The sequence below is a fragment of the Balaenoptera acutorostrata genome, chromosome 4 (assembly GCF_949987535.1).
Source record: "Balaenoptera acutorostrata chromosome 4, mBalAcu1.1, whole genome shotgun sequence".
NCBI classification, from domain to species: Eukaryota; Metazoa; Chordata; class Mammalia; order Artiodactyla; family Balaenopteridae; genus Balaenoptera; species Balaenoptera acutorostrata.
Genome location: NC_080067.1, coordinates 24,113,801 through 24,140,866, shown reverse-complemented (window position 1 = coordinate 24,140,866; position 27,066 = coordinate 24,113,801). Strand labels below are relative to the sequence as shown.

At 37.4% G+C, this 27,066-nt stretch overlaps 1 protein-coding gene across 3 annotated transcripts in view; it reads right to left on the bottom strand.

Annotated features, from left to right (window-relative positions):
* ARMC8 (armadillo repeat containing 8) overlaps positions 1–27,066 on the bottom strand; it is a 102,099-nt gene that overhangs the window by 60,847 nt on the left and 14,186 nt on the right. For 2 of the 3 annotated variants that reach the window (XM_007170337.3, XM_007170338.3), the window contains exons 2-5: positions 21,069–21,145; positions 5,302–5,373; positions 3,797–3,939; positions 3,595–3,692 (exon numbers count right to left, since the gene is read on the bottom strand). In XM_007170337.3, coding sequence (XP_007170399.2) covers positions 3,595–3,692; positions 3,797–3,939; positions 5,302–5,373; positions 21,069–21,145 — 390 coding nt within the window. The remainder of the gene's footprint in view (positions 1–3,594; positions 3,693–3,796; positions 3,940–5,301; positions 5,374–21,068; positions 21,146–27,066) is intronic. The other variant, XM_057545325.1, reaches the window with a different exon arrangement.

Sequence of the window (27,066 nt, the reverse complement as noted above, 5' to 3'; positions counted from 1 at the left end):
CCCATCTGATAAACAGGATTGCAAACTAGACATCCTGCCCTCTTCAACAGGACTGTGCTGTCTTTAGTTCAGTGCCTCAGTTGCCGTGGTAGCTGGCCTCTACACAATCCAACTCACAGATGTCAGTTAGTTACACCTAAATACTACTCTCCGTCATTGTCCCACCGAACACTTTTCATGGATTCTCCACTGTCTCTGAGGGATAAAATTGTTTCACAATTTAGGTATTCTCTCTGTGAAAGTCACGTTAATGTCCCTGTGTCTTAATTTTTCTTATGTAAAGAAGTTAAGTTTGTGTAGACTAGTGTTCTCCAAATTATGCACCACGATCCGTTAGTGGGCCACGAAATCAGTTTAGAGAGAGAGGAGGAAGGAGCTAAATCAGTTGACCAGGATCAGTTTCTCCCCCATTACTGGGCTGGAGGTTGGGGAGAAACTTATAGGGTAAAGAAGATGGGTGATTGGTTTAATTTCTTTGTAAACATGACAACTGGACCTTCAGGAAAACAGATGGAGAGCCCTTCTATGTGGAAAGCTTTGAGGAGGATGTCCCCATTTTAGAAGTGCTTACAGTAAACCACTGGTTCTCAAAGAGTGGTCCGTGGACCAGTAGCATCTCAAGTTACTGGAAAACTTGTTAGAAATGCATATTCTCAGGCCCTACCCCACACTCGCTGAAATCAGAAACTCTGTAGGTAGGGTCCAGGATTCTGTGTTTAATGAGCTCTCCAGGTAATTCTGGTGCATGCTCAAGTTTGAGAACCAGTGTAGTAAACAGTCTTTGGATTTATGAGGCATGGCTCCCTGAAGAATGCTGCACAAATCCCTGAGGTATAAAATTGAGATGTTTCATAATTTAGAGCCTGCCTGCTGTGTGAGGTGACCCACAAACCTCACAGACCTTATGCATCATTACAAGCCAGAGGAGCAAGGGCCTAATGTAGGAAAAACAAACCATGGAGGCACGTGGCATGTTCCCTCTCCCTGCCTGCTTTGCCTGTGCCTCTTGACTGCTTATATTCTTGAAATACTTGTAAAACATGATTCTGGACAAGATCTCTGATTCATATGTGTCCACTTTGAAACTCTGACATTCTGTGTGTCAGCTCAGAGAATCACAACCAGCATTTTTTTTAAATGAAAAAGGATAGAACAGAAATCAGAAGGCACCAGATTTATGGAACTGTTTTGTGAAGACTATCTCAGGATGTTCCACCACCCCTCGCCCCCTCCCCTTTCCGCCACACACACACAGTATGGCAGTGGAAAATATCATTCTTATTGTGGACTGTGGATAAGAGTTTGAAAAATACTAGTCTGGATAATTTTTATTAAGAAAGTCCCAAGTAATCAACAGATAAAAACACCCCCTAGGGCTTCCCTGGTGGTGCAGTGGTTGGGAGTCTGCCTGCCAATGCAGGGGACACGGGTTCGAGCCCTGGTCTGGGAGGATCCCACATGCCGCGGAGCGGCTGGGCCCGTGAGCCACGATTGCTGAGCCTGCGCGTCTGGAGCCTGTGCTCCGCAACAGGGGAGGCTGCGATGGTGAGAGGCCCACGCGCCGCAGTGAAGGGTGGCCCCCGCTTGCCACAGCTGGAGAGGGCCCTTGCACGGAAACGAAGACCCAACACAGCCATAAATAAATAAATAAATAAATTTTAAAAAAAGGAAAAAAAAAACAAAACAGAAACACCCCCTAATAATCCCTGAAGTTTTTGAAAACCACTGAATGACTCTAAAGATCTTTAGATTCTCTCACGCGTATTCTGATTCTAGCCTGGTAAGTAAGCCTCTAACAAGCTGCTTCTGGTTCACCTCTCCAGCCGAAATGAACACGGATTCCCTTCCTGCATTAGACTATTCTGTCCACTGTCCTGCATATTCTCTCTTACACAGATGTTTCCTAGAACAGCTTCTTTTCTCTCCACTTCTTGAAATCTTATCCATTATTCAAGACCAGGTCGAATTCTACCTTCTCTACAATGCCTACTCTACTGGACTTAACCTATATATAGTGAGTGCATTAAATATACTTCCTTAATTTGTACCTATTAGGAAATTAAGAAGGGTCTTTTTACAAAAACCAAAAAAAAAAACCAGCTTACAAATTCCTCAAGATCTGAGACGATCTTTCACTTCTTTACAAAGCCTAGAACGTTTGATATTTGCAAATTAGCAAGACTTCAAACACTTCTTGAGACTTTTCTACAACACAGTTATCACAGTTAAGATCAGTTTTGAGATGCTAAGCATGGGTTGGCCAAAAGGTTCGTTCGGTTTTTTCCGTTAAGATGGCTCTAGTAGCACTTCGCCGTCTTTAACTCTATTCAAAACAATTTTGTTAGATTGTATGTGACAGCTGTCATATCAGTGTGCATTTAAAAAAAGACATTATCAAAATTGGTGAATTTTTGTGTAGCCATTTTAATATTGAAGACGAAAGAAAAAAAAGCAACATTTTTGGCATATTATGTTTTATTATTTCAAGAAAGGTAAAAATGCAACTGAAACGCAAAAAAAGATTTGTGCGGTGTACGGAGAAGGTGCCGTGACTGATTGAACGTGTCAAAAGTGGTTTGCAAAATTCGTGCTGGAGATTTCTCGCTGGACGATGCTCCATGGTCGGGTAGAACAGTTGAAAGTGATCGAATCGAGACATTGGATGAGAATAATAAACGTTATACCACGTGGGAGGTAGCCGACATACTCAAAATATCCAAATCAAGCGCTGAAAATCATTTGCACCAGCTTGGTTATGTTCACTGCTTTGATGTTTGGGTTCCACATAAGTTAAGGATAAAAAACCTTCTTGACCGTATTTCCACATGCGATTCTCTACTGAAACATAATGAAAAAGTTCCATTTTTAAAACAAATCGTGGTGGGCGATGAAAAGTGGATACTGTGCAATAATGTGCAATGGAAGAGATCGTGGGGCAAGCGAAATGAACCACCACCGACCACACCAAAGGCCGGTCTTCATCCAAAGAAGGTGATGTTGTCCATATGGTGGGATTGGAAGGGAGTCCTCTACTATGAGCTCCTTCCGGAAAACCACACAATTAATTCCAACAAGTACTGCTCACAGTTAGATCAACTGAAAGCAGCACTCGATGAAAAGCGTCCAGAATTAGTCAACAGAAAACGCATTAATTTTCCATCACGATAATGCAAGACCGCGTGTTTCTCTGATGACCAGGCAAAAACTGTTACAGCTTGGCTGGGAAGCTCTGATTCATCGGCCGTATTCACCAGACATTGCACCTTCGGATTTCCATTTATTTAGGTCTTTACAAAATTCTCTTAATGGAAAAAATTTCAATTCCCTGGAAGACTGTAAAAGGCACCTGGAACAGTTCTTTGCTCAAAAAGATAAAAAGTTTTGGGAAGATGGAATTATGAAGCTGCCTGAAAAATGGCAGAAGGTAGTGGAACAAAAGGGTGAATACGTTGTTCAATAAAGTTCTTGGTGAAAATGAAAAATGTGTCTTTCATTTTTACTTAAAAACTGAAGGCACTTTTTGGCCAACCCAATAAATTAGAAGTATGCTGTTAGTAAAATGTAACTGATGATTCAAAAACACCTAAAACTCACTGTATACAGTAGTTCCTCTGGAGTAACGGGACTGGTGAAGATGGTGCGCAGGCATCGGAGGCAAGCTTCAATGAACTTCAGGTCTGGGGACAGTAGTCCTATTAATAAAAAACAGATTTGAGACTCATCCTTTCAACTCATATTTAAAACTCTGCAAACTGATTCTAATTTTTACTTGTATAAAAATGACTTCTTTACATACCTTGCAGTAAGGCAGGGATAATATGGCAATCGAGTAGAGACTTAACATTGTTTTCAGTACCCATAGCAAGACTTCCCAATACCACTGCACATTCAGTTTTCAACTCTGTGCTTGAGGTTTCTTGCTGAAGCAAGTACAATAATCTAAAAAGAAAGAACTTGATAAACAGAAGAGACAAAAAAACTTAAAAGTAAACATTAGCTAAAAGTGGTGTTACAGAAAAAGGCTACCAATACATCCCACACACTGAAAATATGGTTGGTGAGCTTATAGAGGGCTAGGAAATGGTCATATTTTTATATAAGCTGTTAATTTAATAATGGAATATCGAGTGGGGGTGGATCTAAAGAGATTTTCTTCATTTTGAGCAACAGAACTATCATATAATCTTAGTTTATCAGAACTGTGAATCTGAAAGTTGTCCACAAGTGATCTCTGTGGAAACAGCAGCACCACAGTCCACGTTATCTGCCACTCCAGGATATGAAGACTCCCAAAGCCAAGTGCTGCCGGATCTTAAGGACCTTGAATCCCCAATACTGCAGTTCAGAGATCACAGAGATCTAGCCTGGAGGGAATATTCAGAGTCCTTGTGCTGCTCTTCAAGCAAGGGAAGCTCTCTTCTTTCTCCAGTCCTCCTATTTGGGAGATCAGAAGATCCTATTTCTACTCCAGGCCAGCCTGCCAAATAAATACTCCCCCAATTCTAATCATCCATCACTCATGACCATCTCCTTTATGTTCTAATGTAGAACCTTCATGCCCCCTAAAGCATATTTATATATACTGAGCACTAATTCCCTAAGAAAGGCTGCTGACAGCTTTAGAGTGACCAAAGGTCAATCATAATAAAAACAATAAAACCATTAATCCTATATTAAAAGATAGAAAAGAAGAAAGAGAAAAAACCAAAACATTAAAAAATTCTGAATGAAAAACTTACAGCAATCGCACATAAAACTTAGTTCTGGGTAGCAAAGGCAAAGAGGAAGTTATACAACTGTCACTGTCTACCAAAAGGAAGCTTATTAGCTTCATCAGAAGAAATCAAACTTTCTATGTTAACTTAAAAACCAGCAAATTTGAAAAAATTAGAAATTAAAAAAGAAAAGCAGGGTTAAAAAACCAAAAATTTTTTTTAAATTCAAAAAAGGTTTTGAGAATCCTAATAAATAATTATCCAATCATACAAAAACTGCCAGAGCGCAAAGGAGACAGGGAAGATTCAGGCTGGTGTACACTGCTTATCTACACAACACATCCTTTTATTGCAGGGTCAATGATCTTCCTGAACCTCTAAAAAGTATTAATACATCTGTTTCATATTCCATTCCCTGGTACCTTAATTTTTTTTAAAGAGATGCTTCATATACTTCAAAGCATTTATTAAAAAAAAAAATAAGAGAACAGACAATACAGAAAAAAGATAGGTCTTATGGTTGAGAATGAGAAATACATTCAAAACTTAGTATGAATAGCAGAAAAGGGGATGACAGCAAACTTACCTTGGAACAGCTCCTAGAACAATGAGGTTGGCTTTCTGCTTGTTGTTTCCAATTACAGCATTTTTCATGTCTCTGAATTCAGGGGAAAGAGAAAAGGGTAAGGTATGCTGAGACATCACAGAAAAATAAAAGATCAATGCATCCCACTTTATCTTTATTATGCAACATCTTGGATTGGCAAGTACAGAAGTTAGGGACAAAGTGAAAACACTGACGATTTTCCACCTGGAGTGCCAAAGAGAAGGGACAGAGATAGGTACCTTATAAACCTGGGGCTGTAAAACAGGAGAGTAGCAAGGTGGGCGGAGGGGGAAATGAGAGACATCTTGAGTATTGGCAAAAGACTTCCAATACAAAGAAAGTTGAGTTCTTCAAAAAAGGCTACCAATCCTTTGAATAAAAAGAAATATAGGCCATCTTCTCACGCACAGCTCTGGGAGGAGGGAGTAAAAGCAGCCAGCCCACAGAACAGATCTGATCTTGTTTCAGGGACAATGACTTTACTTTTTTCCTTTTTTTCTGACTTCTCTGGACTGAATATTTCTGATTCCATTTTATCTCTTTTATTGTCTTATTAGCTGTACCTCTTTGGGTTTTGTTTTGTTGTTTTTCAGTGGTTGCTTTACAATTTACAATATGCATCTTTTAACTTAACACAGTCATACAATTTACAATATGCACCTTTTAACTTAACACAGTCAATCTTCAAGGGATATTGTCCCATCTCATGTGTATTGTAAGAGTCTTGCAAGCATATACTTCCATCTTCCTATCCATTCTTTGAGCTGCTGTCAAAGATTTTATTTTTAAATTAGTTAGAAACAACGTAATATATTGTACTTTTTTTTTTTTTTTTTTTTGGCTGTGCTGTGAGATCTTAGTTTCCCCACCAGGGATCGAACCCATGCCTCCTGCAGTAGAAGCACAGAGTCCTAACCACTGGACCACCAGGGAATTCCCTATATGGTACTATTTTTCCTTAAACAGCCACTTATCTTTTAAGGAGATTTAAAAATGAGAAAAAATCTTTTATATTTCCCATATATTCACCAGTATTTTTTACTCTAGCTACACTCAGATCTTTACTTCACCAGGAGTAAAACTCTATTCCATAATAAGAATATCAATGACCAGTTGGTTCACAAACACATGGTTGTTCCCAAAGGACAGGGAGAGAAAATATAAATAGCTCAAAATAAGCCCAGTACTAATAAAATGTTTAATAAAAAAAAGCTTATGCTAATTGGTCAGTAGTGCTACCTTAATATAGAACATTAGAACACTGTGATTCTCCAAGTATGGAAGAAGGCATCAGAGCCTCCACGGGCATTTCAGAAGTTTATGAGAGTGTCTGGAAACTTCTGGCCATAGTTTTAAAATAGAAAGCCTTTTTTGCACAATCCTAAAGAAAACTGTATTTTTCAGTACTGTACCTGCCTTGTAAATAAAAGGGAGACAATACTTTTTTTTTTTTGAATTTTATTTTATTTATTTTTTTATACAGCAGGTTCTTATTAGTTATCCATTTTATACATATTAGTGTATATATGTCAATCACAATCTCCCAATTCATCCCACCCCCCACCCCCACCACCTTCCCCCCTTGGTGTTCATACGTTTGCTTTCTGCATCTGTCTCAATATCTGCCCTGCAAACTGGTTCATCTGTACCATTTTCTAGGTTCCACATATACACGTTAATATACAATATTTTTCTCTTTCTGACTTACCTCACTCTGTATGACAGTATCTAGTTCCATCCATGTCTCTACAAATGACCCAATTTCATTCCTTTTTATGGCTGAGTAATAGCCCATTGTATACATGTACCACATCTTCTTTATCCATTCATCTGACCACGGGCATTTAGGTTGCTTCCATGCCCTGGCTATTGTAAATAGTGCTGCAATGAACATTGGGGTGCATGTGTCTTTTTGAATTATGGTTTTCTCAGGGTATATGCCCAGTAGTGGGATTCCTGGGTCATATGGTAATTCTATTTTTAGTTTTTTAAAGAACCTCCATACTGTTCTCCATGGTGGCTGTATCAATTTACATTCCCACCAATAGTGCAAGAGGGTTCCCTTTTCTCCACACCCTCTCCAGCATTTGTTGTTTGTAGATTTTCTGATGATGCCTGTTCTATCTGGTATGAGGTGATACCTCATTGTAGTTTTGATTTTCATTTCTCTAATAATTAGTGATGTTGAGCAGCTTTTCATGTGCTTCTTGGCCATCTGTATGTCTTCTTTGGAGAAATGTCTATTTAGGTCTTCTGCCCATTTTTGGATTGGGTTGTTTGTTTTTTTAATATTGAGCTGAATGAGCTGTTTATATATTTTGGAGATTAATCCTTTGTCCATTGATTCGTTTGCAAATATTTTCTCCCATTCTGAGGGTTGTCTTTTCGTCTTGTTTGCAGTTTCCTTTGCTGTGCAAAAACTTTTAAGTTTCATTAGGTCCCATTTGTTTATTTTTGTTTTTATTTCCATTACTCTAGGAGGTGGATCAAAAAAGATCTTGCTGTGATCTATGTCAAAGAGTGTTCTTCTTATGTTTTCCTCTAACAGTTTTATAGTCTCCGGTCTTACATTAAGGTCTCTAATCCATTTTGAGTTTATTTTTGTGTATGGTATTAGGGACTGTTCTAATTTCATTCTTTTACATGTAGCTGTCCAGTTCTCCCAGCACCACTTATCGAAGAGACTGTCTTTTCTCCATTGTATATCCTTGCCTCCTTTGTCATAGATTAGTTGACCATAGGTGCATGGGTTTATCTCTGGGCTTTCTATCCTGTTCCATTGATCTATGATTCTGTTTTTGTGCCAGTACCATATTATCTTGATTACTGTAGCTTTGTAGTATAGTCTGAAATCAGGGAGCCTGATTCCTCCAGCTCCGTTTTTTTCCCTCAAGACTGCTTTGGCTATTCGGGGTCTTTTGTGTCTCCATACAAATTTTAAGATTTTTTGTTCTAATTCTGTAAAAAATGCCATTGGTAATTTGATACGGATTGCATTGAATCTGTAGATTGCTTTGGGTAGTATAGTTTATCACAATATTGATTCTTCCAATCCAAGAACATAGTATATCTCTCCATCTCTTTCTGTCATCTTTGATTTCTTTCATTAGTGTCTTAAGGTTTTCTGCATACAGGTCTTTTGTCTCCTTAGGCAGGTTTATTCCTAGGTATTTTATTCTTTTTGTTGCAATGATAAATGGGAGTGTTTCCTTAATTTCTCTTTCAGATTTTTCATCATTAGTGTATAGGAATGCAAGAGATTTCCGTGCATTAGTTTTGTACCCTGCAACTTTACCAAATTCACTGATTAGCTCTAGTAGTTTTGTGGTGGCATCTTTAGGATTCTCTATGTATAGTATCATGTCATCTGCAAACAGTGACAGTTTTACTTCTTCTTTTCCAATTTGTATTCCTTTTATTTCTTTTTCTTCTCTGACTGCCGTGGCTAGGACTTCCAAAACTATGTTGAATAATAGTGGGGAGAGTGGACATCCTTGTCTCGTTCCTGATTTTAGAGGAAATGCTTTCAGTTTTTCACCATTGAGAATGATGTTTGCTGTGGGTTTGTCATATATGGCCTTTATTATGTTGAGGTAGGTTCCCTCTATGCCCACTTTCTGGAGAGTTTTTATCATAAATGGGTGTTGAATTTTGTCAAAAGCTTTCTCTGCATCTATTGAGATGATCATATGGTTTTTCTTCTTCAACTTGTTAATATGGTGTACCACACTGATTGATTTGCGTATACTGAAGAATCCTTGCATCCCTGGGATAAATCCCACTTGATCATGGTGTATGATCCTTTTAATGTGTTCTTGGATTCTGTTTGCAAGTATTTTGTTGAGGATTTTTGCATCTATATTCATCAGTGATATTGGTCTGTAATTTTCTTTTTTTGTAGTATCTTTGTCTGGTTTTGGTATCAGGGTGATGGTGGCCTCAGAGAATGAGCTTGGGGGTGTTCCTTCCTCTGCAATTTTTTGGAAGAGTTTGAGAAGGATGGGTGTTAGTGCTTCTCTAAATGTTTGATAGAATTCACCTGTGAAGCCATCTGGTCCTGGACTTTTGTTTGTTGGAAGATTTTTAATCACAGTTTCAATTTCATTACTTGTGATTGGTCTGTTCATATTTTCTATTTCTTCCTGGTTCAGTCTTGGAAGGTTATACCTTTCTAAGAATTTGTCCATTTCTTTCAGGTTGTCCATTTTATTGGCATAGAGTTGCTTGCAGTAGTCTCTTAGGATGCTTTGTATTTCTGTGGTGTCTGTTGTAACTTCTTTTTCATTTCTAATTTTATTGATTTGAGTCCTCTCCCTCTTTTTCTTGATGAGTCTGGCTAATGGTTTATCAATTTTGTTTATCTTCTCAAAAAACCAGCTTTTAGTTTTACTGATCTTTGCTATTCTTGTCTTTGTTTCTATTTCATTTATTTCTGCTTTGTTCTTTATGATTTCTTCCCTTCTACTAACTTTGGGTTTTGTTTGTTCTTCTTTCTCTAGTTCTTTTAGGTGAAAGGTTAGATTGTTTATTTGAGATGTTTGTTGTTTCTTGAGGTAGGATTGTATTGCTATAAACTTCCCTCTTAGAACTGCTTTTGCTGCATCCCATAGGTTTTAGATTGTCGTGTTTTCATTGTCATTTGTCTCTAGGTATTTTTTGATTTCCTCTTTGATTTCTTCAGTGATCTCTTGGTTATTTAGTAACATATTGTTTAGCCTCCATGTGTTTTTCTTTTTGATGGTTTTTTTCCCTGTAACTGATTTCTAATCTCATAGCGTTGTGGTCAAAAAAGATGCTTGATATGACTTCAATTTTCTTAAATTTACTGAGGCTTGATTTGTGACCCAAGATGTGATCTATCCTGGAGAATGTTCCATGCGCACTTGAGAAGAAAGTGTAGTCTGCTGTTTTTGGATGGAATGTCCTATAAATATCAATTAAATCTATCCGGTCTGTTGTGTCATTTAAAGCTTGCGTTTCCATATTAATTTTCTGTTTGGATGATCTGTCCATTGGTGTAAGTGACGTGTTAAAGTCCCCCACTATTATTGTGTTACTGTCGATTTCCTCTTGTATATCTGTTAGCAGTTGCCTTATGTATTCAGGTGCTCCTATGTTGGGTGCATATATATTTATAATTGTTATATCTTCTTCTTGGATTGATCCCTGGATCATTATGTAGTGTCCTTCCTTGTCTCTTGTAACATTCTTTATGTTAAAGTCTATTTTATCTGATATGAGTATTGCTACTCCAGCTCTGTTTTGATTTCCATTTGCATGGAATATCTTCTTCCATCCCCTCACTTTCAGTCTGTATGTGTCCTTAGGTCTGAAGTGGGTCTCTTGTAGACAGCATATATATGGGTCTTGTTTTTGTATCCATTCAGCGAGCCTGTGTCTTTTGGTTGGAGCATTTAATCCATTCACATTTAAGGTAATTATCAATATGTATGTTCCTATTACCATTTTCTTAATTGTTTTGGGTTTGTTTTTGTAGGTCCTTTTCTTCTCTTGTGTTTCCCACTTAGAGAAGTTCCTTTAGCATTTGTTGTAGAGCTGGTTTGGTGGTGCTGAATTCTCTCAGCTTTTGCTTGTCTGTAAAGCTTTTGATTTCTTCATCGAATCTGAATGAGATCCTTGCCGGGTAGAGTAATCTTGGTTGTAGGTTCTTCCCTCTCATCACTTTAAATATGTCATGCCACTACCTTCTGGCTTGTAGAGTTTCTGCTGAGAAATCAGCTGTTAACCTTATGGGAGTTCCCTTGTATGTTATTTGTCGTTTTTCCCTTGCTGCTTTCAATAATTTTTCTTTGTCTTTAAGTTTTGCCACTTTGATTACTATGTGTCTCGGTGTGTTTCTCCTTGGGTTTATCCTGTATGGGACTCTCTGCGCTTCCTGGACTTGGGTGGCTATTTCCTTTCCCATGTAAGGGAAGTTTTCGACTATAATCTCTTCAAATATTTTCTTGGGTCCTTTCTCTCTCTCTTCTCCTTCTGGGACCCCTATAATGTGAATGTTGTTGCGTTTAATGTTGTCCCAGAGGTCTCTTAGGCTGTCTTCATTTCTTTTCATTCATTTTTGTTCATTCTGTTCTTCAGCAGTGAATTCCACCATTCTGTCTTCCAGGTCACTTATCCGTTCTTCTGCCTCAGTTATTCTGCTATTGATTCCTTCCAGCATAGTTTTCATTTCAGTTATTGCATTGTTTATTTCTGTGTGTTTGTTCTTTAATTCTTTTAGGTCTTTGTTAAACATTTCTTGCATCTTCTTGATCTTTGCCTCCATTTTTTTTCTGAGGTCCTGGATCATCTTCACTATCATTATTTTGAATTCTTTTTCTGGAACGTTGCCTATCTCCACTTCACTTAGTTGTTTTTCTGGGGTTTTATCTTGTTCCTTCATCTGGTACATAGCCCTCTGCCTTTTCATCTTGTCTATCTTTCTGTGAATGTGGTTTTTGTTCCACAGGCTGCAGGATTGTAGTTCTTCTTGCTTCTGCTCGAGACTATACTTTTCATTAAAAGCTATTTCACTTTGGAAAATCAGATTAGTGGCACTCATGGTATATGGGTCATCAATACCACACCTACATCAGTCCACAGTTTCTGCTCTTGCATTCATACCTCATTAAGTTTTCTAACGTGCTCACGCCTAAGCACTTACATATTGAAACATTATAAATTATCTTTCTTTCATATTCCAAAATACATTCCCCTAATTACTTACTGAGCATCTCTTTGACTTCTCCTTTAGGCAGCAGAGCTCTACAATATACAGGAATTTTTTTGCCGACCATGAGAGTTACAATCCTGAAAAAGTTCTGTAATTTCTTATAGAAAAACAAGAGTAGAAAACGGGAGTGGGGGGAAGTTATTAAGAAAATCAGTGACTAAATGTTATCATCAGCTTGTGTTTCCAATACCAACCAATTTCACTGGCATTGAAAACCCTGGTAACAATAATTATAATAACCCTCTCCTTAATTACCTTCTTCAATTATTACAGAAAAATGCTACTATGATGTAGTGGTCTGCTGAAAGCTGATTCTCCCCGCAAGTTTTCGAATAGCATTTTCACAAGTCTTGAGCCAAGCACTGTACCTGTTAGTCTTCTTCCTTCAGCTCAGTGCTTGAGGGTGGTCTATTTTTCAGGGCCTTACCTCTCTCTCTGTAAATATCCCTCAGATCTTCCATATGGTTTATAGGGGATCAGCAGGGGTAGTTTTTGTTTATGAGGACTAAGCTGAATGAAGTTTACTAAGGTTTTAACCAAATTCTGATACATGATTATAAAATTATGTGATACTGAAGCTTCCCTGAGTAAAGCACAGTTGATGAGAAATTGTACATCTAAGCTCCCGCCTCCTTATGGATGCCTGCTGTTTTCTTAGAGACCTGCTTCCCAATTGTCAGCTTATAGACCCTAACTTAGCAGTCTGTCGTTTTCTTTCATCTTTTTTCTTTCTCTTAATGTGTTCTGCCTATACCAACACAGTACATTCATTTGTCCAGTAGCTAGCTATCTACTTAGAGTTTATTTTATGCCAGGTGCCATTCTGGAGGTTCTCTCTATTCTGGAATTCCCAACCCTAAAATTTTCCCAGATTTCTCCCCATTCTTCGTAAACGAAGCAGAAATGTGGTGTCCCCACCTTATAAACACAACCCAAATACCTGAAACCATGCCAGAGTAAATGTTTTTATAGACAAAAGCAAACAAAAACTCCAAAACCAATTTTCCAGTTCTCCTAATAGTTTGCAAAAAGGACACGAAGGAGGCAGCTGGTAGTTATAGAGTAATTGCAGGCTAAAGAGAACACAATTAATAAAATGGACCAATGTCTAAAGAAAACAATTTTTGCTCTGGCTCTAATAAGTAAAATATATCTATACTAGATAAGGAAGAGATGTTAACGCCCTGCAAATAAATTCTATTCAGTTGTTAATATAAAGGGATACCAGAAGATCATTTCTATGAAAGAGTTAAAACCGAAAGTGACATAATCAATACATATACTCATTTTTAGCAGATCTAAGTGCAGGGTAAGATTCAATTTCAAAGCCAGCCAAATGAAGCTTCTTTCAGTTCCCAGAGTGTAGCTATTTTCTTTCTCTTTCATTTCCTTATTATCCCCTCCCTTATATCACTCCCTGGCCAACTTTACTCATCTTTCAGGTCTGAGCTTCTATGTCAGTGTCATCCTCCAGGAAGCATGCCCTGACAACTCCCAAGCCTGGGTTAGGTATCCCTCCTAGTGGCCTGTAACATAACACACTCACTACTTTTTTAGGATAGAAGTCTGTCTCCTCTTCAGAGGCAAGAAACCAGTCTGACCTGGAAATATCAGGGAAGTTACTATCAACGGATTACAAAACATACCATATAGAAATCCATATTTTTGTAAAATACAAACTCACACTATCGAGATGGGAGCACAACAAAACTAGGCAAGATTTATACATTGCTTTGAAGTTCACAAAGCATTCCATACCCATTATTTAATCTTCACCACAATCTTGAGTAATATTAATCCCATTTTATAGATGAGGAAGCTAAGACTCGGGTTTGGGCTCTTCTCAGAGCTTCACAATAAATGACAGAGCCAGTCTCAACCCATGTCCTTTATGCCAAGTGTTTTTTCCACTACCTCCAGCATATCAGGCACTCAGAGAAAAGACAAAAGAATTTAGTAAATGAATTTCCTTTTTCCTCCTGTCTTTCAATTTACATTTTTATGCAAAATAAAAGCATATCTTTTAGTCAAAGACATCCTTTTCCCAGTAGATCAAAGAAATATATAATCTCAATCTCATGTCCACCAATCTTTAATATTGGAGGGGGTGGAATGCCCTACTAACATACTACTGAAATTCAACAATTACTTTTTGGGCTCAGCACTGTGCTAGGCTCTATGAAGGATACAAAAGCATCACATAATGAGATGCCTGATCTGAAGAGTTTACAAGACAAAAATAACACTAACAATGTAAGGCAGTGTATATTATAAATAGTGCGCTTATAGGGCTGAGAAAAGTAGATGATAAGACAAGCTTAACAGGTTTTGAAGCAATGGTAGGAACTAAGATGGACCTTAGAAAATGGCTAGGATTTGAATAAGTGGATGAGGAGGGCAAAAGGAACCATACTGGAAATGAATATGGCATACTTCTAGGGCAGTACCAGGAGCCAGGACTGAAAAGAAGGTTCCCTTTAAGGTGGAACATTAAGGATGGAACAAAGTTAGAAAAGTGATAGGGAGAAGAGACAAACTAAAGGGCGATGGATTAAGGAGAAATCATGCTTTTGATCAGAAAAAGGACAGGAAGGAAGCAATGACAATGGAAGATAAGCTGAATGTGGAATGGACTGGAATACAGATAATTCTAGTCAAGAGAGGCAACTAAACGGCTGATGCCCTTCCTCTGTGGTCCCAAGACCCTCTGTGCTTATCATTATCACAGTATTCACTACTCAAACTACAGTGAACTGTCTCTTTAGTTATCTGACTCCTGCATTAGACTTTAGGATCTCCCAGAGCAGTGACTAATTATTCACTCTTATATACTCCCATACTAGCACAATGCCTACCTAGCACCTGATAGGCACTCAATAAATGTCTGTTTAAAAAATTACTCAATCCATCCAGGTATCTGGTTATATGAGACTGACTAAGTAGCAGCATAGGAACCGTTAATAGGGAGGACATTTTAAGGAAGCAGTTAACAAGATGATTTGATAGGTGTGACAGGTACAGGAAATGTGATATGTGACATGTCCTGAGTGACTACTTCAAGTCTGGGTGCCTGGGTGCAGAGAACACTAGGAAGTTTGGAGAATAAATCCCCTAGCAAGACAAGGATCTATCTTGATTTTATACATACTGAATTATCTTCGAGATGAGATAAGAATATCTGGGTAGAAAAGCTAAAACGTAAGCCTTGGGGATAGTCTACTCTTTGAGGATGGGAGAAGAGGAGTCGATATTAAGATGTTACAAAAATGCATTTGTCAGAGAACATTTTCAGCTAAAATCTAGCTAGAACCTTAAATTTGCCCAGTAATAAATGGACTCAAAATGCACCCATTTTTACATGGAGGTTAACCTTTCTACTTCCTTTCTCTGCTCTGAAGGAGTTTAATTTTTAGTGTGGTAGAGAAAAAGGTCTTGAATATAAAAACGACATGTGCAGTGCCTACTACAGCATATGTCTAAATCAGAGTATTATGATTTGTGATCAAAACCAAGAGAGAAAGTAAACACCACACTTTGTCATTAAAATAGTAGGAAAAGTAAAAAAAAAAAAAAAATAATTGGAACCTAGACCTGTTGGAGAAACAAAGTCTAAGTCAATCAGGTATGAGCATATTATTCCTAAACAGTCAAAATAGCATAAATTTTAACTGAAAACCTAATTATCATCTAAAAATTAGAAAATTATCTTTAAAATCATTGAAGGCTGGAGCCAGAAGCTAAAGATCAATGATGTCATTTTCATTTGGAACAAGTATGACTTTTCACTTACCTGAAGCAGCTCTTATTTGGAATACTACACATTCATTCTTGGTCTAATTAGCATGAAGTAGCCAAAAAGTACAGTAGATACGGAAAAGTACAGTCTGAGCATAAAGTCTGACCTACTTATGAAAACTCACTTTTCATAAGACATAAGGAAGAAATACGTATTTGTGGGTAGCTACAATAAGGCAACAGGGTAAACAACTTAACAAAATTATTTGGACTTGGAAAATTACAAACTTACTCACTGCCCTGACCCTGTAATAATAATTATTATGATGTTCTTTTTGGAAAATGTAACATCCAAACATCCAAGTACAATACGTTTCTAATATCCAGCATGGTTAAGGAATGAGATTATTCTTATTCCCATCAAAATCACCATCATCAGATGTGAATTGCCAATTTTAAAAGAAGTGGATAATGATGATCTATTATTCAAACCAAAGTTACTTTTAACATAAGGCTTTGATTCAGCAGGTACTTGAGAGATTTACAGTGAACTTCATTTCAAGTCAACTTAGGCAATTATTGTGCACCTATTATATGTATAAATTGAACAGAACTGCGAATTGACAGTAATTTAGTTCATTCTTATAAACAAATTACCCTGAGGTGTAGATTTCTGGAATGTAGGTAGTGTCAGATACAGTTCCGATTTTTATAAACACTAGTTCAGAAATTAGGAGTTGTACTTAACTCTGTTTTATCAGAGTTATCAGGTGATTACAAATCACCTTACATTCTCCAAAAATGAAAAGTGCAATGTAATAACTGTACTAATAAATGTAAAGTATTTTTACAGTACATTAATAAATATTTTTAATATATGTAATCATTCCAAAGAACATCAAAAATGTGTTAGAACATTATGAATATGGAAGCATACAGTTAAGTGGCTTACAAATACGAAAAGATATATATAAAGATATGCATACAAATATTCAGCTATTTTTGATGTTCAAAGTTAGAATCACATACATATATAAACAGCTTATATATCTGTACACAAAACTATGTCAATCTGATCTAATAATTTCTGGAAAATCTTGCTACCCTTTTAACCAGACTAACCTGTCTCAGAATACAAAGTTTTAAACAAGTACCTCTCAGAATCACTCCATTTCATTTGGTATTAAGGTCATCGTCACTTATGTTTACCTGTAACACTTTTGACAGTAACTAACAGGACATTTCTTTTGAATTAGCCTAAAACTTATCCTTTAATTTAAAATTTCCAAAAGCCAGAGGCTTCATTTTATGGGAGCTCATATCTTTAGGACATGCAAGAAAATGGAAAGTGTCTATATTCTACTGAAACCAGAGGTACATATTTTCTTGGAACCAGAGAATGAAGTACCAAAACCATTACCAAAATGAACTTATTTCATCAGTATATTAAAATACTTCAGAAGACACTTTTTAAAAATGGATACTTGGTGAAAACCACACAATTCTACAGTATCCACAACTGCCTGCCTTAGTTTACCAGAAAGAGCCAATCTAGTTTTCTAGTTTGGTTCAACTTTGAAACTACAAACCACATTTGCTTATATCATCTTTTGCCTTTCAACATAGGGAATATCAACATAAGGCCACACAGGGATATCTGTTTATTTTTTTCACGGAGAATCACTAATGTCAAAACCAGATTCAAGTGCTCTAATTTAGGTATGTTAAAAAAAAGCACAATGTTTAAGCAGCTTTAACTCAAGGTCTACAAAAACATTTCAACAGTCATTCTTCTGCAACTATGAAATTTAACATGGTTGAGCTAATACTAGAGAAACTTCACCAAAAACATACTGTAATTGTTTTTTTAAAGTCACACACAGATCACCACACTAGAGGAAGCTCAAAATTTGCAATACAGTACAGTTTATCTGATGTACCTACTCTCTGTTGTAGTTGCAAAGGCTGTAGTTTATGACCTACACAGCTGATTGCCCTGTTCTCTCTGCTCATATCTGACTCCTATCTTACTCCATTAACTACTCAGTTACACATTTGAAACCTTGCTTTTCAGGACCTAATTCTGTTGTCAAATCTTTAGTATAATAGGACCATTCAAATTTATGCTAAATACTGTACTATAAACAAAAAAGTTGTCTCTAGGATAACTCCTCATTCTTTAACAATTAAACTTAAGCAGTTCTGATGTTTAATAGTATTCTTCAAAGGCATACTCACTGACTAGGTAAGACGGTCCTTCATAACATGGGTTATCTACAAAGAAGTTCCCTATATTTATGCATAGGGCTATGGCTCTAACTCAGCTGAGTAGATTAGTTATAGGCCTTGATGAAAAGTTATTATTCATCTTTAATTTCTTCGATTTTGTTTTTCCTGCTAGTGAAAAATCAGATTAATATTGCTAGAAAAATGATAGAACTCTGGTTGTCTCGTAGCTAAAGCTAGTCATCAATTCTTTTATGTCTTTCAAATTGGATATTTTGGATTCAAAGCTGGTTACTTCAGCCTCTGTCTTTTCCTTCCCTAAAACCAGAAGGCTACCTTTGGTTGTTTACACTCTGTGGCCACCTTCCTTCTACCTGCCTCTTTTAGTCTAGTAATGGTCTCTGTATGACTGACTCAACGGTGGCTGTGTAATGTGTATTAAAAGAAAAGAATTGGTCAATTCTCTTTTCCTAAACATCATTTTGGCTCCCCCTTTTCCTCTATCAATATTGTATTATTCTTGTATTAGACAAGGTTACTTAAAAGTAAATGTTAAAAATTTAACTCACTTTTCATTCAATTGACTACGTACAATTAATCTTCAGACAGTTACAAAGTTCAGGAAAGAATTAAGTCAGAAAGGATAATTTTTTCTCTCTGGGGTAAAGAAAGCTTTATCAAATCATACTACACACACCCCTAGAAGGCCATAAAGTGAAAAGATTTTGGGTGATCTGCCCATTTCAAACTATAAATAGATTTTAGTATTTTAAGTAGCAATCACATTTACTGGAACATGTTATCACTCAGATTTTCTTGTCTGAATCAAGAATTCTAGCTCCTCTCCCTCTTCTTCTCCTTCGGTGGGAATTGTTCTATCTCTTTGACATTTTTTGAGTTTTTCTTTCTCTTCTTTGAAAATAATCACCTTATTTTTGAAGTTGTTTTAAATTAGGGCCAATAACTACTAACCATTTAAGTGCCAATTAGTGGGTATCCACAACATACCAGGCACTGAATGTTATACTTCTGTCTTAATTTTTAACAACTTGGCGAGATGGGCAGTATTACTCTCCCTTTACAGATGATAAAGTTGAGGCTCAAAGAAATCAAATAACCTGCCCAAGCACTGTACTAGGAAAGGACTCTACTAGGAAGTATCAGAACTGGGTATTCAATCTACCATTGTCTAACTCGAAAGCCCATGCTCTTTCCACTCCACTATCCCTCCACACAAACCTTCCTTATCTTCTTAGCTGACAGCTAAGTGTCTTAGACTTGATAATTTTTTAAGAGGCACTACGTCTATCAAACTATACCTTGGCTAGTCTGAAATAATACACTCTTCCCAGTGTTTTTAATGCCGTATTTGATAATCACCTTTCAAAAAGCTACAGTATTTTTTGGTAAATGAGAAATTTCTAACAGTGACAATTAACACTTGAATCAGCTACTCATATCAGATATGACTCCAGATACAAGTCTTTCACGCAGAATCCTTGACTGAGAAATTTAGCTTTTCTCCTAAACAACCACAGTAGCAGTAATAATGAAAACAACAACAGTAACATCATCTTATATCATTTACTGAATACTTAATGAGTCTGACATTTCCAGCTAAGCTATTTATTGAGGAATCTTAAGTGATATCTAGGATTATCAATATACAAAGCTGTGTCTAGCTTTGTGTGGGGGAGTGTCTGCCTGTCTAAGAAAGAATGTCAAATTAAACCTATCTCTTCAACTAATTTGTGTGTGTAGGTACAACCCAAACTGATTTGCTTAACAGATAGATTTAATACCACTTTTCCTGGTATTAATCAAACTAGACTTAAAGGAGTTGATTAAATCATTATAAAGTCTCCCAGTTAAGGGGACAAAGGCAAAGTTAACATAATGAGAAAACAAGAAATATCATCTCCTGTTTCTGTAAACAGAGAAGATGTGAAGAGAAGGTGTCGAGTTTCCCAGGTGGATCTCCATCCAGCTCCTCACCTTCCCTTCTAGCTCAATTTGAATAGTCAAGCAACCTTACTTACTTATCTTGCCTCTACTTTACAAATACACACTCTCAAGAAAGACATCCCTTCTATAGAGCTTTTTTTTTTTTTTTTTTTGGAAGTGGGAAGCATCCTAGCCTTGCCACAGTTGAGTAAGAGTTAAACGAAAGATGTTATCTTGCTGATAACACTAACAGGGTAAGAAGAAAGGGACTCATTTGTGCCCTCACTGCTATCCCAAACGTATCTCATCCTGACCTTTTTTGGGTCCTCCTTCCCCAGGACACAGCTCAGTCCTGTGAGTGCTCCGTGTTTCCCAACCCTATGAGTTAGTCGCCTTAGGCTAGACCTTCTTTCTTAGAAGTAATGTGATAAGAGCATGAAAATCTGCTCTTAGGAGAGAGAATTCATCTTTCAATCATTTGCAATCTTATCGCACTTGTCCCACTTAATTTTTTTTTTTTTTAAGAATAATCACCTCAGCTATGTTGCTTAAAAATATTTCCTCTCATTAAAAATGAGGCAATTGTGGAGAAAAGAAGGGCATTTAGGTTATCAAGAGTTTATTTAAAATGTGGAAAAAAAAAAGTTTATTTAAATTTTCTAATGACTGCTTTCTAAATTCTTATATTTAAAACATCACTAGGAAATTCAAACCTTAGAGACAGTCAATGAGTTAACCAAAAACAAAGCAAAACAAAAAGCCCAAAACCCTGGTGACCTATTCTCCCACCCCCCTTTCCGGTTATAAAAGATAATCAATTTTACTCTCTTGCTTTTGCTGGATATTAAAGCCACAAAAGCATTCTCCAAAGTAAACATTTTTAAAAATGTAAAACAAGTATTCTACAAAAAATGAAGCTAACCATGTCAGTTAACTATCCAACAGACAATTCTTTACAGTACCATATTAAAGTCATGAATGTCAAGGGGTCTTTCCAAAACAGAAGAAAAAAGTTACAACCCTGCATTTTCAGAATTATAATACTTGACAGATTCAAACATGAAACAAACAAGACTTTTTGATAGACTCTTAAATACATACTACTTACATGACACCTTGTAGAACTTTCTGGGGATCAGGGTCAAATAGCCTGTCAACATAGTGGCGACTGCTAGCTGTTACTTCCTAGAAAGTGGGGGGAAAAATTATGACATCTGAAGCCGTGCAAATCACAAATTCACAGTATCACCCATAACATCAAACAGCTATATAATCTAACTTAAGGTAGAAGCATTAGAATTTTTATAAATACTTATTATATTAAATCTATCTGAGAAAATCTTGTGACAAGATAAAACATAAGATGGGGAAGAAAGAGATACCCGGTTCTCACTAAAAACATAACTAGACAGTGGGACCTTTGCAGTGAGCCCTGCAAGCTCTGCCGATAGAAGAACTGGGCGTTAAGTATTGAGAAGCAAGCTAAGTTTCTTAATTAACTGTTGGATGTCACCTACATACGAAAAAAACATAGGAATGTTGCTTCTGTTTATACGCACTAAAGGGAGGGAAAATCTGATTCTCAGCAAGGAAAAAAGGGTAAGGACTTCATGAACAGTTTATGAAGGGTAGTCTTGGTGCAAGAGGAAGACTCTCAGAGTGACGCAGAGGACCTATACTGTTAGGAAGCAGACATATGCAAAAAATAAAAACGAATATAAAGGAGTTGTCACACTTTCTGTAAGGGAAAAAAATTAAGAATTAGGGTGATTTATCAGGTCCAAAAGAGCTACCCTGTCTGAACTGGCTAAAGCTGGGCAGAAGAGGGAGAGTTAGAATATGAAGAGCAGGGGAGACACTTACCTCCTTTTATTGTATTTTGGGGTTTGCACTATTATGTTATTTCTTGTAATACTTATCTGGGGGGCATACTTATTTTTTATATTTAATTTTCAATACTTAACATTATTTAAAACAAAGAACATGTTTAAGAACCAGAAAAAAAGAATTTTTGTCCCTTGCTGTTTCTTTCTGATGCCTGCTGGAATATGCTGCTCATGTACTATGACCCATTAGCGATAAATTATTGTAGAGAGGAAGAAATACTTTTCCAGTTTACCCAGAACCCCTGATCAGAAAAGAGTTAACTGTCAAGACACAGTGCCAGCTTAAAATTCTGAATCTCCAAAAATAACTCTGGAAAAAATTCTATAAACTCAAATTTCCTGACAATATAGCTAATCCAAAATCAAAGTGTATTTTCATATTATGAGCTTGCAACCAAAATACCCTTGTAGGCAACTCAAATACCCACTTTTAATACATACTTTTATACAGAACAAACTGGCAGCAAATAAGCCAAACTGATGAAAATTCTTGTGCCTAATAGGGTACCATTAAGTACTTGCTAACGGGGTCTGGTTTCCTCAAAATAACAGAATCACAGAGTTAGAAGGACTCTTAATTATCTCTCTCAACCCCCTGGTTAACAAATGAGGGCTGATCTTTACCCAGATGTCAGACTGTCAAATGTTAAGTAGGGATGCAAACAACTGTACAAATAAACCAAGAAATAATATACACAAGAGCAAAATCCAGGGTAAAGCTGAAAACAGTATTCCTATAATACAAACAGATATGTCTTCTCACTCCATTTGAGCACATGTGCTTTCCTGACTTTCCAACATGGTAAGTTCTTCTGAGAACTTCAGACTCTTAGAATCCCTCCTATATAAGGACAGATTTTGATTTTACTGTTTCTCTCCACACACTCTCCCACAGCTCTACATCTCTTGCCTCTCAATGTGGTTTTTAAAAAGGTACTTGGGTTTAAGACCTTATTTTAAACAACATAAATTTCTCCCATTAATAGCAACTCTACTGTTCTATGCCTGGTTCATTCAATTTAACAAGCACTGCGTACCTACTATACGCAAGGCACTGAGGAAGGCATTAAAGGCCTTCTTTTAATTAAAGGCACTGAGGAAGGCATTAAAGGCCTAAAAAAAAAAAAGTAAGGCATGGTCCCTCCCCTCAAGAATTCATATTCTGTTGTAACTGTGTTTACAAGTTTATATTCCCTACTAGAATATAGAACAGAAGAATACATAGTGAAAACTTCTTAGAGGAGTTGGTTTTGGAAAATGAATAAGAGTGCATAAGAACAGACAAGGAAAGAATCAGGGTCACAACCACAGCCATAAGGCATGTGAAGCCAACACACAAATACCATCAGCAAGTATACCAGTTGCTGGCACTGAAAAAGAAGGGAGGAAGGTAGAAAGGCAACCACAGAATATAAAACACAAAAGGCTAACCAATGGGCAGCCAATAATTGAAGTGTTCAGATTGCCTTCTGGTCAAAGTTCTATGCTAGGTGCCAAAGAAAATACAAGAGGATGTTAAGGCAGAACAGTGCACTTAAAGAGCTTACATCTATAAAGGGGTCAGTCCTATGTACAAAAAATGATCCTCTGAGCTGCCTAGGTAGCAGCAAGCTGAGAGGAGAGAGTCACTTGTTCAATCTGATTTTACTCTTATGTTTTTGCTTAACAAATTCACTTAGTTGTTTGTATGGGACATTTCTCATATTTCACTGCTTTCCTTTGTAGATCAGGCCGTCTCTCCCCTTTCAGCCCTCTTCTCTCGTCTTTCAAAAGGCAGCCTGGAAATATAAGACTTTGAGAGAGAAGGCAGTTGGTACAGATATTAAATAAGTTGGTCAGAGATAATTTCTTTAAGAAGGTGACACTTGAGCAAAGACCTGAAAAAGGTCAAGGAGTAAGTCATGCAGCTACCTGGGAGCAAAGCTTTTTAAGCAAAGAGAACAACAAATGCAAAGGCTCTGAAATGGTAAGTGTCTGCTGGGATCAAAGAACAGGAGGCCATTACAGCTGGAGCAGAATGAGCAAAGGAGAAAACAGTAGGAGACGAGGTCAGAGAAGAGTGGCCAGATGGTAAAGAGCTGCGGTGTCCAATATGATAGCCACTAGTCTCATATGGCTATTGGGCATTTGAAATGTGGCTAGAAACTGAATTTTAAATTTTTTAACTTTAATTAAAATTAAAATTTAAAAACCAATACTGGATTCAGTTATAAGAAAACTTTTAAGAATGTTTAGAATTACTTAGGTATGTAAATTTACTTTCAACTGTAAATTTCATGAAACCTAAATACCGATCAAGTATTTCCAATCAAAATACAAATCAAGTATTTCCAACCAAAATTTGGTATCAAAATTGTGTAAAATACACACCAGATTTTTGAAGACTTCATATAAAAAAGTAAAACAATTTCATTAATAATTCCTTACACTGATTACATGTTGAAATAATATTTGGATATACTGGTTTAAATTATATATATTGAAATTAATTTCATGTTTTCTTTTTACTTGTATAGCATGGTTGCTGGAAAATTTTTAATTACATATGTGGCTGGCATTATTTTTCCACTGGACAACACTGGTATAGACCCTTCTTGGTCATTGTAAGGATTTTTATTTTTATGGTGTGAGTTGGGAAGCCATTAGAGAGTTTTGAGAAAGTAGAGACATGAACTGACTTGTTTTAAAAGGACTGCTCTGGTTGCAACTTTAGAAACAGACAAATGTGTGGAGGGGGCTAGGGAACAAAGCAGGGAGACTGGGGAGGAGGCTATTTCAGTAATTAGAAATGCTGTCACTTCAGAGAGATGATGAAGCCTGGACTAGGGCAAGAGTTCTGGAGGTAGTAAGAGTCACTCAGATTCCTGATAAATGTTAAAGCTGAAACGACTATCAAACTGGATATGCTGTCAGAGTAGATGTGGAGTGTGAAAGAATAGAGGGGCCAAGGGTAACACTTAAGGTTTTTGCCTGAGCACCTAGAAAGACTGAGCTGCCAGTTAATGAGATGAGGAAGACTGTGGGAAATGCAGGTTTGAGCGAGAAGATCAAAAGTTCAGTTTTGGACACGTTAGGACTGAGAATTTTATTAGCCACCCAAGTGAGAATGTCAAGTTAGCAGTTGAATATGTCTAGAGTTTAGGAGAGAGTTGTGGGTGGGAGATACAAATTAGGGAGTTGACAGATTAGACACAGGATAAGTTCACTGAGGGAGTAACCATGATAAGGCAAGGCCTGAAGACTGAACTCTGGAGCATCTGAACAAGCAGCCAGCATGGTGGGAGGAAATCTGAGAAGCCAGATAGGGTAAGGTTTCAAGGAGGGAGTAATCAAATATGCCAAATACTACGCATGTGTAGCATAAGATAGTAACTAAGACCTGACCATTAGACTTAGGAACATGGAGGTCATCAGTGATCTTGACAACAACAGTCTGGGCAGAGTGGTGGGGCCAAAGCCTGCTTGGCGAGGGTTTAAGAGAGAATGGGAAAAGAGGAATTAGAGAAAGTACACACAGACAGCTCTTTCAAGGAGTATCATTGTAAAGGGGAGTGAAGAAAGAGAGTAAGAGCTAGAGGGACAAGCGAAGTCAGGAGGGTTTTTTTTTTTTTAGAGACGGAATAAATTAAAGCATACTTATTCATCGACGGAAAATTTTGCTTTGTTTTGATAAAGAAAAACATGCTGCACTGGGGTAGAGGGAGAACTTCTGGAACAACGTTCACAATAATTGAGAGGGAAGTGGATTTACTGACCAAGTAGAACATGGAAAGTACAACAGTCAGGGGCAATAAATTAGGTGGATACGGTGATGAGAGCTTGTGGACATTCTCTCTGATTATCTCTATTTTCTGAAAGTTAAAACTGTGGGGTTGGGTGCGAGAGTGAAGAACAGAAGGAATAAAACACAGCATGGGCCAGAAAATATATCAGGACTGCCAGGCAGCACTAACGTTCTTGAGGTTCATGATTATGAATTTAAAGTGAGACCAGTCAGCATGGCTGTGTTTTTCTCCAGCTACATTAAAATATACAGAAGTAGACATGAATAATAGAGTTAGACTTAACCAGAGCTGGAATTTCACCAGGCAAGGATGACAAAGCCAAAGGAATGGGTCAGCTGAGTTGAGGGTATACGCAAAGTTGAGATTATAATGACAGGCCTGTTGAAGACCAATGAAAAAGCGGTAGAATTAATGGAATGCAGGTAACAGGGGGATTGAAGAAGGCTTGTAGGTGTTCGGGTAGTAGAAGGAGTGGTTTGGGAGGACAGAATGTGGTGACCAGAATGTGTAAAATTGAGATTATGAAAGGGTTTTAGCTATTGGTAAGGTCAAGGTCTTGGAAATAACCATGGGGACAAACACCTCAGGGGAGCACAGAGGATATGATCATTGGGGAAGTCTAGAGTTTTAGAAAAATTGTCTACATAGGTAATGAAATTTCCATAAATTATCACAGAAATAGTGTTAGAAAAAGTGAACATGAGCTAGGAGCTAAAATCTTAAAGAAATGAGGGGGAATGATCCAGGGGATCTACAGATGACTACAAGGTAGAGTCCGATGAGATTCAGAGCTGGAATGTTTAGAGAAAAGGGAAGAGAGGGGTCTGAAAAGAGCAATGAGGAGCAATTCTCTGTCTCCACTTCTAGCCCTAGAGATATGAGGGATATGGGAAGAAAAAGAGCCACCAGCTGAGAAGATTGCAGGAGAAAGCTGAGGAAAAGGGTGTCAAGAAGTGAAAAGCCTGGTTTCAGTCTAAACAAAAAGATGAAGGAAATGTTCAGACAAGAGGGTGAGGATAACAGAAACCCAGTGAAAGGAGCGGGAGAGAGGCAAGGGATCTGGATAGAAAAGTAAATGGACAGAGACACATGGGCATGAGGAAGGACCCTAGAGTCTTGGGCTTCTTGTGGTAGTTAATGTAAACAGAGATAAAGAGCTTAATCCTGATGGCCTCAAGGGAAAGAGGAATGAGGCTGTAATAATGGGGGAGGTGGGGGTGAAGGGAATTTGGGGGCTTTTTCACTCTTGCCAACAACAGTGTGGATGTTGGGGAGGGACAGTTTGATCTAGGCACTAATTTACCCCTGAAATAGGACAAACACTGGAGTTTCTTCCTCCCTCCTGCCCACAGAGGCCAAAAGGTTAACAGAGTGTCTGATGATCTGTCCTTTCAAGACGTGGCTTCACGCTCACTTCAAAACACTAATACCCTTT